At 48.1% G+C, this 12,982-nt stretch overlaps 1 protein-coding gene across 4 annotated transcripts in view; it reads left to right on the top strand.

The window, feature by feature from the left end:
* GRHPR (glyoxylate and hydroxypyruvate reductase) overlaps nt 1-12,982 on the top strand; it is an 82,824-nt gene that overhangs the window by 18,717 nt on the left and 51,125 nt on the right. For 3 of the 4 annotated variants that reach the window (XM_089913419.1, XM_089913416.1, XM_089913418.1), the window contains exon 2: nt 3,479-3,608. In XM_089913419.1, coding sequence (XP_089769545.1) covers nt 3,530-3,608 — 79 coding nt within the window. In that variant the 5' untranslated portion in view covers nt 3,479-3,529. Of the gene's footprint in view, nt 1-2,601; nt 2,678-3,478; nt 3,609-12,982 lie in introns of those variants that run through there. The other variant, XM_089913417.1, reaches the window with a different exon arrangement.

A 12,982-nucleotide genomic window follows, 5' to 3' on the forward strand; every position in this document is an offset into this window, starting at 1 on the left:
TGGGAGAAATATGAGGAAGCCACGACGGCACATGCAGGGCTGACTATTTTTACACAACCCACTCAGCCCTTGAAGAAGGAAATCAGTGTTTGCATGGGGTGGGGAAAGAGGGGTGGATAATGTTTCTGATGTATTAACTGATGTGAATTATTTATTCTGTAAATATTTGTTTATGTAGAAAGATATTTATAAATATTTGTTTATGTGGAAAGAGTATATATTGCTAAGTGAAAATGAAAATACATATGATCCCATTATTGGGGGAAAAAAGAAAAGCTACCTTCCTGCCCACCCTCCTATTGTTACTTACATAGAAAGAAATGAGGATTAAGGTGGTCCAAACAAAAAACTGATGTGAATATTTGTGCCCAGTACTTCCAATATGTGATGCTTCAGGAAAGGGTGATACAAGAAACCAAGGGGAAAAAAAAAACCCAACATTGGTTTTTGTGAAATTCACCACCCATCCAAAAAGCCTGAAACTCAGGAGGCCTTTGGGCACCAGCTTTATGCCATCAGCAGTAGATCTACGGGACACTGACCAGAAAAGCCAGCCTTTCCCTCCTCCATCCCTTCCTAAGATTAGGTAAAGTTCCCCCAGGCTGGAGGGGGAAGAGGCATGGAGAGGAAGCACGAAAGTGTCATGCTGCTGGGCTTCTGAGGAGGGGCCATGTCCCTGGCCCCATTCCCAGGGACTTGGCCTGGAGGTGGGGATGATAATAGCCCCCCGTGAGCTGGGGGCCTGAGAGCAGAGAGGACGGCAGCCTTGCCGCCCTGCTGGGTGGAGGCAGCAGGAGGCTGAGACGCCTGCACAGAATGTTTGGGCAAACGCACTGGGACAGCCTTAGACTAAGGGCTGAGCGGGGGAGCCACAGGCTTCCAGTGCGCCCCAGAGGGACCAGCCTCTTTGCCAGGCCCCACACCAGGCCCTGCTGTCCCTCTGCTTTTCCAGCCTTGGCCGGCTTTCCTCAGAGCTCAGACAGTCCTGCCACTGGGTGGCCAGGTTGGGGAAGGCAGCATGGCTCTGTGCTGGGGGCGCCCATGTATTTGCTGGTATGCAGCTCTCCTATAGCCCTGGTCACTGACAGGTGAGGAAGCCGAGCCTCAGAGCCGTTATGTGGTTTGTCCAGGTCACAGAGTGGAAGTCAGAGCACAGTCTGACTTCCTGTCGGTTTCAGCTGACTTCAGCCCCCACATTCTCTACTCAGTGGAGACAAAAAGATCAGAGGTGACAGTGCCACCTTGTATGCCCTTGGGCAGCCTGGGCCCCCAAACCAGACAGGACAAGAGGAGGGAGAGAAGAAACCACAGGAGCCACCATATCTCTTAAGTACAGTTTGCTGATTTCAAATTAGGTAGCACAATCTCTGTGAATAAAATTACAGTTCCCAAAGGGATCACAGCCAATTTAAATGTATAAGAGGCCATTAACCTGCCAGGCTGGCTATTAGAATTTAGCACCAGTGTCATTCGTGGTGTGGTTCTGCTATTACACGAGGGGCACTAGGGGTAATACAAGTGTGAGGCGCACTCGGCCTTGGGCTGGCAGGGTGCTGAGGACCAGAGTCACCCAAGAAGCTCTGACCTATCCTCCTAAGGGTTAGCAGAGCTTCCCTCTGTCTGACAATGTCAGATGCCCTTCGCTGGCCCCAGCCTCCCCTCCCATTACCCAGCTGAGTGACCTTGGCAAACACTGCAGGTGGGGTTCCTGAAGCTGACCCTGACGAGTTCAGCAAGCAGGAAGTTTATGGAGGAGGTTCTTGGATCAATACCTGAGGAAGGGCAGGGAGGAAGCAGGGGAGGGCAGAGGGAAGATGCTAGCTACTAGGCAGGCTCCATAAAGAGGGGAGACCCCTGAAGGTAGAATGTCAAAGGTGTCTGGAGTTACACGGAGCAGAGCCGGCCAGGCCTTAGCAGCCCCACATAGGTGAGTCATACATAGATGCAGGCTGCCTGGGGAGGAGTGTGACCCTGGGTGGGGCCCGTCTCTGCAGCTGAGGCCAGGCAGCTGATCCTCCATGGAAGAGGGTCTTGGTGGGCAGCAATGACCAACACTCTCTGGAGCTGCATCCCATCTGCCCAATGAGGGGAATCCTGACCCTGCCTCATGGCCCCAGGACAGAAAGGGATAATGTACATGAAGCCTAATCTCAGGCCCGCACACAGTAAGGGCTCAAGACATGTCGGCCCTCGTGTGTTATGTCCTGACCCACATCCCAGGATGACCTGCACTCTGTTCCCTTGGCTTTATACTCCCTCCCCAGCATCCAGAAAGTGTCCAGCCTCTCTTGCACACCTCCACTGGTGGACAGATAACTGCTTCCCAAGCCAGCCCAAGTCACTGTGAAGAGCTTTTTTGTTGTTTAATGTGGTAAATATACATAAAATATACCATTTCAACCATTTTAAAGTGTACAGTTTAGTGGCATTAAGTACGTTCATAATGTTGCATAACTATCACCACTATCCATCTCCAGAACTTATATTATCTTCCCAAGCTGACTCTCTAAACCCGTTAACACTAACTCCCCATTCTCTCCTCCCCCAGCCCCTGGCAGCCACCATTCTACTTTCTGTCTCAATTAATTCGACTACTCTCGGTACCTCATATAAGGAGGATCACACAGTGCTTGTCCTCCTGCGCCTGGCTTATTTCACTCAGCGTGATGTCTTCAAGGTTCGTCATGTTGTCACCTGTGCCAGCATTTCATTCTTTTTTGTGGCTGAATAATATTCCACTGTGTGTATATACTGCATTTTGTTTATCTGTGTATCTGTTGATGGACATTTGGGTGTTTGCACCTTTTGGCTATTGTGAATAATACTGATGTGAACGTGAGTGTGCACATATCTCTTCAAGTCCTTACTTTCAGTTCTTTGGGGTATATAGCCAGAGGTGGGCTTGCTGGATCATATGGTAATTCTCTGCTTACATTTTTCAGGAAGTGCCATACTGTTCCCCACAGTATGAATGGCTCTGAGAAAACTGTCTCACGTGCACTAGCCTCTGCACCCCTGCAGCTTCCCTCACGGGCCCTGGCTTTGCCCTCAAGGCCACGTCCCTCATCTGCCCACTTTGCCCTGGGTTGGCCCTGCTGAGTCTTGATGGAGCCTGAGAGCCCCGCTGGGCTCTCTGTGCTGTGGGCAGGTCTCCCCCAGGCCCCATGTCCCCCGAAGTTGGCTCCCCTGGTACACACGCCTCCCGGGGCTCCCCTCCCACTGCTGCCTGCACAGAGCACGTTTTCTCTTGAGAAACTCCCCTGGGTTGGGAGCATCCAAGCCACCCTGTCATGAGGAGAGGAGCCTCAGAGTTGGGAATGAGCTGGCTGTGGCGCATGGAATGCAATACAGTCCCATACCTCAGCCCACCCCACCCACCTTGCAGCAGCTTCTCTCCCTCACGCCCCTCCAGCCACACTGGCCTTCCGTCTGCCCTCCTCTCAACTCGGAGTCACCTCCCCTCATTCTCTCCCCACAGGTTTCAGCTCAGCAGTCACCTCCTCGAGGAGATCTTCACTGACCACCTGGCATGAAGCCCCCACCTGCACCCTCTCTCTCACCTCGCGAGTTTGACTTCCTTCACCGTGCTCACCGCTGTCCTCCAGCAGGTAAGCCCACAGGGATGGACCTCCGCTGGTCCCCGGCTCTGTCCCGGTGCCCAGAAGGTGCCTGGCACAGAGGAGACACTCGATGGCAGCTGTGGAATGAACGTATGAAGGCCGAGAACCGGTGTCTCCCCCGCTCTCCCCTCCTGGCTGGGGAGTCGGGGCCCTGGGGCAAGGACCCTCTCCTGAGGGTCTCACTCTCTCAGCTGTAGCCTGGACTCGACTGTCCCTAATGCCTCTTCCTGCTTTTCTGAGTCTCCTAAGTTCATTACCCCCACTAACAAAACAAAACAAAAATCTCTAAACAGAAGTATAAGTATATCCTCCTGGGAAATTCTGAAGGCATTTTATACATATAAAGAGGTAACATAGATTTAAAATTGAAATTTTACTCTGCTCTGTTTCCAAATGAGACTGAAAGTTCCTTTGATATTCATAAATCTTTAAAATATCTAACCTCAGTTTCTGAAGGGATGAAGACTGCCTCTTCACCATCCATTCCTGAAGACTCCTAATTTCCCTGTCCTTTATTAAGTCCACCCAGTGGGATAGAGTGTGTGTGTGTGTGTGTGTGTGTGTGTGTGTGTGTGTGTGCAGAGAGGAGTCATGTCATCAACAACAACAGCAAATAAAACCGAATCGCGCTTCAGTGGGGAATGGGTGGTGACCACAGCTCCTCCGATTGTACCTCCCAAGGCAGCTGCCCCAGACGTTGAACCCGCGCGTGTTCTCACTCCGCACCCTTTCCACGTCCGTGGGAAGGGTGTTGTGATGGCACTTCTGCTGCAGAGCGGTGAAGCCAGTCCAGACCCGGGGCAGCGCAGCTGTCACAGGACACTCACGCAGGTGCTCAGCCTGTAGCAGGCCGGGCCCACGGGGGCAAGTGAGGAATCGGAGGCCCTCACTCTCCTGGCTGTGGAAGTGCAGGCTTAGCCCCGGCAGGGAGTGTTTCTTTCAACTGCACCCTTCACATGGGCTGGCCTCACCCTGGTCCCCAACCTTGCTGGGGGCTGGGCGCCTGGTGGGAGGAATACCGGATGCAGCTCAAGAGATGCGAGTCCAAGTTCTGTCTCTGCCACTACATGTGGACCAGGCACACCTCGACTCTCCCCATTTATAAACCAAGAGGGTTAGAATAGATTGTTTCCAAATTTCTCTCTCTGTTCGATGTCTCCTTTATTCCTGGCCTTGTTGCAGCCCCTGAGGTGGGGCTGGGGGACACCAAGATGAACAGGGTCATGTGGTGACTCCGTCCTCACTGCGCTCAAAGTTTGGACAAAGAGATGAAATATGGGCATGAATGCCACTCGGTGGGAAGGAGACTTGAACGTGGTCCAGGGAAGTGTTCTGGAACCTCAGAATGGAGTGTCCAGCGGGGAGACCAGAGCTGCTTCCCGGAGGAGCAGGACTAGAGCTGAACCTGCAGTGTTGGGGGATGTGCATATGCTGAGATGGACGGGGAGAATCATTACAGAGGAGGACGGGGGGGAGACCCGGCCAGGCCAGCACGGCGGTCCAGAAGGAACTGCAAGTGAGAATGCAAAGTGAGTCTCTTAGTATCGCAGTACTGCGGGGCAGGGAAGAAAGGGATTCGGGGTTTGCTCATATGCGGGGTCAAAGTCTGAACAAAGGGTTTTTTTTTTTGCCTGTGACAGTAGCTGGTCTTTGGCCACAGTAGGGGCTTGTTCTGGTGGTGGCATGGATGATTGAGTGGACTCCTCCAAAGAAGTTCTTGGGCCCGTTGCCACTTCTAGCATGACAGTCCTGAGTGGGACCAGCCTGCACTTAATTTTATAAAAAGGAATTTTATAAAAGTTACATAAGACCATCAGAGGAAATTTGGAAAAGAGTAAAGAAGAAAAATAAAATTACCCCCAGCCATCCCTTAATATCATCCTGAGATATTGGGTGTGTTTCTATCCAGTATTTTCCATTAGCGTGGGTGGGCATGGACTACTGCTGTGTGGCTTATCTCCATATCACATGGTATAGCTCATACTGTTTGGGCCCGTTTTTTATCTTCTTCCACATGCTTCCATCTCCCCTCTCAATAATACCTCTGTATCCATCAGCTGTTGCTATAACAATCCAACTCAAAATTCATGGCTTAAAACAAGATTTATTATTGCTCATGAGTCTGTGGGTCAAGTGGGCAGTTCTGCTGATCTGGGCAGGCCCAGCTGGTCTTGATTGGGGTTGTTTACGCATCTGTGGTCAGCTGGTGGGTCAGCTGGTGGGTCTAAGATGGCCTCATTCACATGTCTTGTGACTGGCCAGCTATTGCCTGGGCAACAGGGGGGACTGTGCCACGTGTCTTACCCTCCATCACATTCTGTGGGTCAAAGCAAATCACAAAAACAGCCCAGAGTCAGAGTGGGAAGGACTGCAAATTTCAGGGTAAAGGGTGTCAATACAGGGAGGTCAGTAATCGTAGCAGCAATTACTGTCATCAATCTACCATGCTCCTAATTTTCATTTTTAATGGCAGTAGAGTTTTTCATAGATGTACCACTTTTCATAGACATACCATTAAATGGGGACATGCCATATTTAATTTGTTTAAAAGTTTTCTCAAATAACGCTTAAGTGAACAACTTGGTAGAGCCTGAATCTTTGAGGTCAAGGAAAGCAGTGTTTCCCACCCTTAACCAAGAAGATTGAGCCAGAATGTTCCCAAGGCCCCTTCGAAGCAGCACCGCCTGCACACCTTCCTACGTTCCTCATTTGACTGAATTCAAATGTGCCAGACCAGGATTCTCAGAGCCAGTCCTGGCTGTTGAAATCACTTTCAAGAGTCCCTGTGGATCTCTGGGCCTCGGTTTCACCATCTATAAAACTAGACGGTCGGACTAAATGGTTGGGGGATTGGACAAGAACGGTGTTTCTCAAATGATGTCACTCAGATCTAAAAGCCAAAAAGATGCCAGTGACATCCTTCTTACCTGTATTTTTAAATACATAAGAAACACACAAGGCACACGTGTATCATTCTTCCTGCCCTGCAGTGACCCCCCTTTAAGAAATGGTGCCATGTAAAGAGCAGAGGGGACAGTGAGAGAGGTGCCGGCTGGCACATGCAAGGGTGATGTTAGATGTGCGTCTCCAGGCCAGGCAGCCATCACAAGACTGCCGATGATTGCTGGTTTCTGTTCAGTGTCTTGTCTTGTAATCTCAACATGTATTTGTGACCTTGCTCGATGTTCATTGTCTGTTAAATGCACTACAAAATTTAATTCCCATGGTTTGTGGCTGAGCAAAAGAGCTTTTAAAAGAAAGGTGGTGTATTTTAACTTATGAGCTCTTGTTACCCTTTTTTTTAAGACAATATTTTTATTTTATATATATATATATATATATATTTTTTTTTTTTTTTTTTTGCGGTACGCGGGCCTCTCACTGTTGTGGCCTCTCCCGTTGCGGCGCACAGGCTCCGGACGCACAGGCTCAGCGGCCATGGCTCACGGGCCCAGCCGCTCCGCGGCATGTGGGATCTTCCCGGACCGGGGCACGAACCCGTGTCCCCTGCATCGGCAGGCAGACTCTCAACCACTGCGCCGCCAGGGAAGCCCTAAGAGCATCATTTGATATGCTTATTTGTCATCTGTTTATCTTCTTTGATGAGGTGTCTGTTAAGGTCCTTGGCCCATTTTTTAACCAGTAATTTGTTTGCTTGTTGAGTTTTAAGAGTTCTTTGTATATTTTGAATAGCAGTCCTTTATCAGATATGTCTTTGGTAAATAGTATCTCCCAGTCAGTGGATGGTCTTGTTATTATTTTAAAGAGCTCCATGGATCAAATAAGTGAACTCCAACCATGCTTTGAGTTCTAACAGCCTAGAGAAGAGGTGGGGAGGGGGATGCTTGCTTTTTCTTCCCCAACTGGGTTCAGAGGTCAACAGTCCTCCCAGACTGGAATGGGCAGGGCTGCCCAGCAGTACTTCTCAAGGGCCGCTGCTCATGGTGGCCTCATGCATTGTAGAGACCCTGGGGATAGAACTGGCAGTGTCCTGACTGCAGACTTTTCCTGCCTAGTCTGCTGGAAGAGGTCTTTCTCACACTTTGTGCTGGATATGTGGTTTTGTTTGCAAGTTTCTTTGGGAGAGCCACGCCTCCTCGACTCCAGGAGGCTGTCAGTTATGATGGCTCCACCCTCCATCCCAGGCTATCTGAGGGAGGTGATATCAAGGACCACTCCACCCCACCCATCAGCACAGTGGTTGGTTCGGGAGTGGGCATGTGACTCAAGCAGCCAATCAGAATTCTTTCCTGGGATTGTTGCATAGTCCCTGGGAGAAAGAGGGCTTCCTCTGGATAGCCTTGTCTTGCTGGGAGGTTGTATATCTGGGCTGCCCAGCACCATGTTTCCTAACTCATGGAAAGAAGAAAGCCAAGGAGAGCCAAAAGATGGGGAGAGACAAGGCCCTGACTGCCTGAGCCCCCACATAAGCCATGCCTGGTTACACCCAGACTTCTACCTTTCAGGAGCCAATGAATTCCATGATTGCCTAGGTTCAAGTGAGTTAGGTACTTCTCACTTGCAACCAAGAGTCCTTCAAGATCCATTCAGCAGGGCTTCCCTCTTCAGTTGTGCAGGTATGCACTATGTAACCATAGGGGGCATCCTAGACTTATATAATACACATTCTGTTCAGCTGAAAGTAGTAGGGTGCTCAATCATCACCTCCTCTCAGAAGCCCTCTTTGATTTCCCCAGCAGTTAGTCATTCCCTCCTCTATGCTTCCAAGAATCTTGTGAAAAATATACAGTGTGGAGCTAATCCCTCTATATTGCAATTTACATACATACACACCTGCCTGTCTCCCTATCAGACTGGGAGCTCCCTTGTAGGGACTAGATCTGATTTATCTCTTTTTCCTCAGTGACCCAACCGAGAATGTGCTTACATTTTTATCAAGTGAATTATCAAATCTCATGACAAAAAACAACTGGAATATCCCATCTAGTTTGCTGTAAAGAAAATTCTCCTTGTAATTGCCACAGAAAAGTACTATAGATCAGGAGCTGACACACTTTTTTCTGTAAAGAGCCAGATAGTAAATATTTTAGGCTTAGCAGGCCACATTGTCTCTGTCATGACTTTCATTTCTCCTGTTGTAGCACAAAAGCACCACAATGAGTAAACAAATGAACCTGGCTGCATTCCTATAAAACTTTATTTACAAACACTGTAATTTCATATAATTTCCACGTGTCACACAATAGTATTCTCCTTTTGATTTTTTTCCAACTATTTCACAATGGAAAAATCATTCTTAGCTCTCAAGTCATGCAGAAATATACACCTGGCAGGATCTGGCCAACAGGCCTCAGTTTGCTGATTCCTGGTAGAGACGGTCACTGGGCACCTCCATCCACAGGGAGCAGTGGGACAAAGTTGCATCTCTCCCCTGACTTTGGGTCTTGGAGCTGGAAGGGCTGTCACCTGGTAGAACAGCCTTGGCCTTCACCTGCCCTCACTATGTGAATAGGAGATTTGGGGCAACCTCTGGTGATCCACAGGCTCGCAGCATGTCAGAGCAAGAAGGACACAGCACAGCTGTACTTACCACAGACCCAGGGAGCTGAGGCTGCTTAAGCTTGCTGACTGGCCCAAGGTCACACACCTTGGCGAGTCTGGGTCCCATGGGACCCGCTGTGCTGTCATCCGGGAGGTTTTCACCAAACCACCCAGAGGAGGTTTATTCCTTTAGCCACAATCCTCCAGGTGCTGGTTTCACCTTCACACATCCTCACACACTTGACTCTCAGCTGCACCCACCTCCCCTAACCCCAAATGCCGCCAAGCTGTGACAGTCTGACAATGACCGCCTCTCACCTATGAGGCCCAGATCTCCACCACATGCCGTGGCCCTCACCACAGGTCCTTCCCAGCCCCCGTGAGCCCAGCCCATACAGCCAAGAAGGCACCTTTGTATAAGGGTCTGTTTCAGAGGCCCAGATGGCTCCAAACCGGTCTTCTCCATCTGCAGGAGATAACGGACGTGCATTTTAAAAAAGGAATAAATACATATTTAATGGCTTAGTTTAAGGAACTGAGAAAATATTCATTTTCTTAAACTGTTAATACATAATTAACTGAAAATAAAATTAATTGGGTAAAACAGCCTATTACATGAGGGAATATAACTGCATTGAAAAGAGGTTTAATTGTTCCAGAGACCGAAAAAGTCCCCAAAAACAGAGAAGGGAAGAGGCTTTGTCCAGCCACTGGGTAAGGGCTCTGGGTGCGGGGCTCCCTGACCCCCCTGCTAGAGGGGGTGGAGGTAAAGACTGCCTTTTGAAACGCAACAACTTGACGATGAATTTAGAGAGCATCCCAATGCCCACCCCAGCCTTGACAGCACCCCTTCACCACCACCAATTCCAAAAAGGAAAGAAAGAAAAGAAAAAAATCCACTATTCTGCCTGACTGAGTCTCTCCTCTGGGAGGTCTGGGAGGTTAGGGAAGGAAGATACAGACACAAAATCCCCATAACAACTGGAGAAAAAGGTGAGGGTGCCAGGAGTGCAGTCAGAGGAGGGGAAGGCAACCGGGATCCAGCGAGGATGGGTGGGTGGGCTTTGACAGTGCAGATGAGGGAGGAACAGGAACAGTGGCCCCAGGCAGAGAGGCACAGGGATCCACAGGAAACAGCTAGAATTTTATCTGGCTGAAACAGGACCCAGGAAGGGCTGGGACAATGGGTCACAGGTGTGCGAGGAAAGCACCGGCTCTGGCCACCACGCCTGGAGCAGCCCGGCAAGCTCTGGGTCCCACTGTAGACCCTGCCTTTTATTATTCCTCTCTCTTGTGAATTCAGGTGGGGAAGGGTCTGCTGAGAGTCATGCCAGAATTCACAGGAGAAAGATTCTGTAATTTCTTTTAGCTCTGTGACTCTGGACAAAGTATTCAGTATTAATGCAGTTGACCATGACGTCTTCTGTGTGCGCGACTGACAGACCAAATTACCTTTCCTTATCTCCTTGGGAGAAAAAAGGACCATTTATTTGACATACTTCATAATCATTTCACCTGATTGCCCCCTACGGAGAGCACGGGTGACCCAGTTCCCTCTCTCCTGCACAAGGCAGGAAGCATGTCCTCTAATAAAGCCCAGTTTCTAAAGAATGCTTTTAATCTTGGAATAGTGAGCATTATTTTCAATTGTATTTTTAATTCTCTATCTACTTTTTAAAATCCCACGTTTCCATCCTCTCTAATTCTCAGCTCATCAGAGCTGGGAGGGAGCTGGGACATCATGCACTCCCACCTCCTGCTTGGCATCTGCTGTGTGGAGAAGGCAGTGGGCAAAGTCTGCTGGGGATTCAGAGGTGAGGGCTCTGTGCCACCCACGGGACACTGTTCTCTAGATGGTGGCTTGGAAATCCCTGGCTTATTGTGCCTGGCTTATTTCACTTAGTGTAATGTCCTCAAGGTTCATCCATGTTATAGTATGTTAGCATATGTCAGAATTTCCTTCCTTTTGGGGGGGGGGCGAGAATCTCAGTTCCTTGACCAGGGATTGAACCCTGGCCATAGCAGTGAAAGCCTGGAATCCTAACCACTAGGCCACCAGGGAATTCCCCCAGAATTTCCTTCCTTTTTAAGGTTGAATAATATTCTATTGTATGTATACACCACGTGTCGTTTATCCATTCATCCACTGAGGGATACTTGGGTTGCTTCCATAGTTTGGCTATTGTGAATACTGCTGCTGTGAACAGAAGTGTCTCTTCAAGTCCCTGCTTTCAACTCTTTTGGGTATATACTCAAGAAGTGGGATTGCTGGATCAGATGGTAATTCTATTTTTAATTTTTTGAGCAGAAGCAGCTTTTACTTATTACTTCTCTGGCCTTCTTCCACTCCTCAGGCTGGAGGCCAAGCCAGGCAGCAAATGAGAGCATGAGAAAACAGTTTAGGGCTTCTCCAGAGAAAGGGAAAACTGACTGTGGGGTGATTTGCACCCACCCGCCAGGTTCTGTACACGGCCTCTCAGGGCTTCCTCTGGGGATTTCAAGTCAATGTTTCCTGGGATTTCCAAGACCCTTGCTCTGGACCCTGCCCTTGGGAGCCAGCAGGGGAAGCATTCACATATCAAATAGGGTAATAAGCACCTGGGACCTGGGAGGTAGGTATGATCATTATCCCACTTTACAGATGAGAGTCCTGATGTTCAGAGAGGTTAAATGAGGGGCCCAAGGTCCCAGCTAGAAAGTGGTGAGGCTCAGACTAAAGCCCAGCTCTGTCCACGTTCTTTCCACTACCTCATGCTGCCTCTACTGGCATTTAAATGCGTGTGGAGATGTAAAAACCTCGTGCTGCAGGAAGCAGTGTCTAGGGGCAGGGATGGGGGAGACTGATTCTGACTTAGGAAGCTGGAAGTTTCCTTGGAGGAGCCACATTTTAGCAGAACTTTGAAAAACAGGTAGATGTTGGAAGTTGGAGGAGATGGGGGGAACTGGGTGAAAAGCTCCTTGAATGGTTCTGTCTGGTGAGAGGTGATAGATCTTAAATGCGGTAGAGATTTTCTTTTAAGACTGTAGCTCTAAACAATTAAGTTTGAAAGGTTTACAAAATGAATCATTTTATATGAAAATAAACATTTACAAGGTCAACTCAAAAAGAGGCCATATAAGAAATTGGAAAACTTTCACTTTCTACATTGTATATTTCTGTAATACTTGAACTATAAATGAACATATGTTACTTTTGGAATCTGAAAAATAAATATATAAAAATTAAATAGATATATTATTGTGGAAAATATGTACAATATATTGTTAGGTGTAAAAAAAACAGATTGCAAATCAGTATATGTAGAGAATGACCCCATTTATGTAAGTAAATGTGTGAATGTGAGTGTGTATTTGAAAGGATATACACCAGAATTCTCTCAGTGTTTATCCCTGGGAAGTAGAACTATGGGTGACTTTCTCTTTTCTATTATTTGTATTTTACACTAAGAAAAAAAATTAATTTGAAGAGAAACCTAGATGAGCTTGGGTATGGTGATGTGATGCCTTTTCAGATACAACACCAAAGACACAATCCAGGAAAGAAGTAATCGATAAGCTGGACTTCATTAAAATTAAAGACTTCTGCTCTGCAAAACATAATATCAAAAGAGTCAGAAAACAAGCCATAGACTGAAAAAGAATATGTGCAAAAGACACACCTGATAAAGGACTTGTATCCAAAATATACAAAGAACTCTTGAAATTCAATGATAAAAAAACTACCTGGTTAAAAAATGGGCCAAAGATCTTAACAGACACCTCACCAAAGGTGATAAACAGTTGGCAAATAAGCATATGAAAAGATGCTTCACATCATATGTCATCGGGAAAAATGCGGATTAAAGAAACAGTGAGATACC

This window comes from Delphinapterus leucas, chromosome 6, assembly GCF_059928025.1.
Source record: "Delphinapterus leucas isolate spDelLeu-1000000601 "Yukka" chromosome 6, BTC_Dleu_Yukka2, whole genome shotgun sequence".
In the NCBI taxonomy this organism is placed as follows: domain Eukaryota; kingdom Metazoa; phylum Chordata; class Mammalia; order Artiodactyla; family Monodontidae; genus Delphinapterus; species Delphinapterus leucas.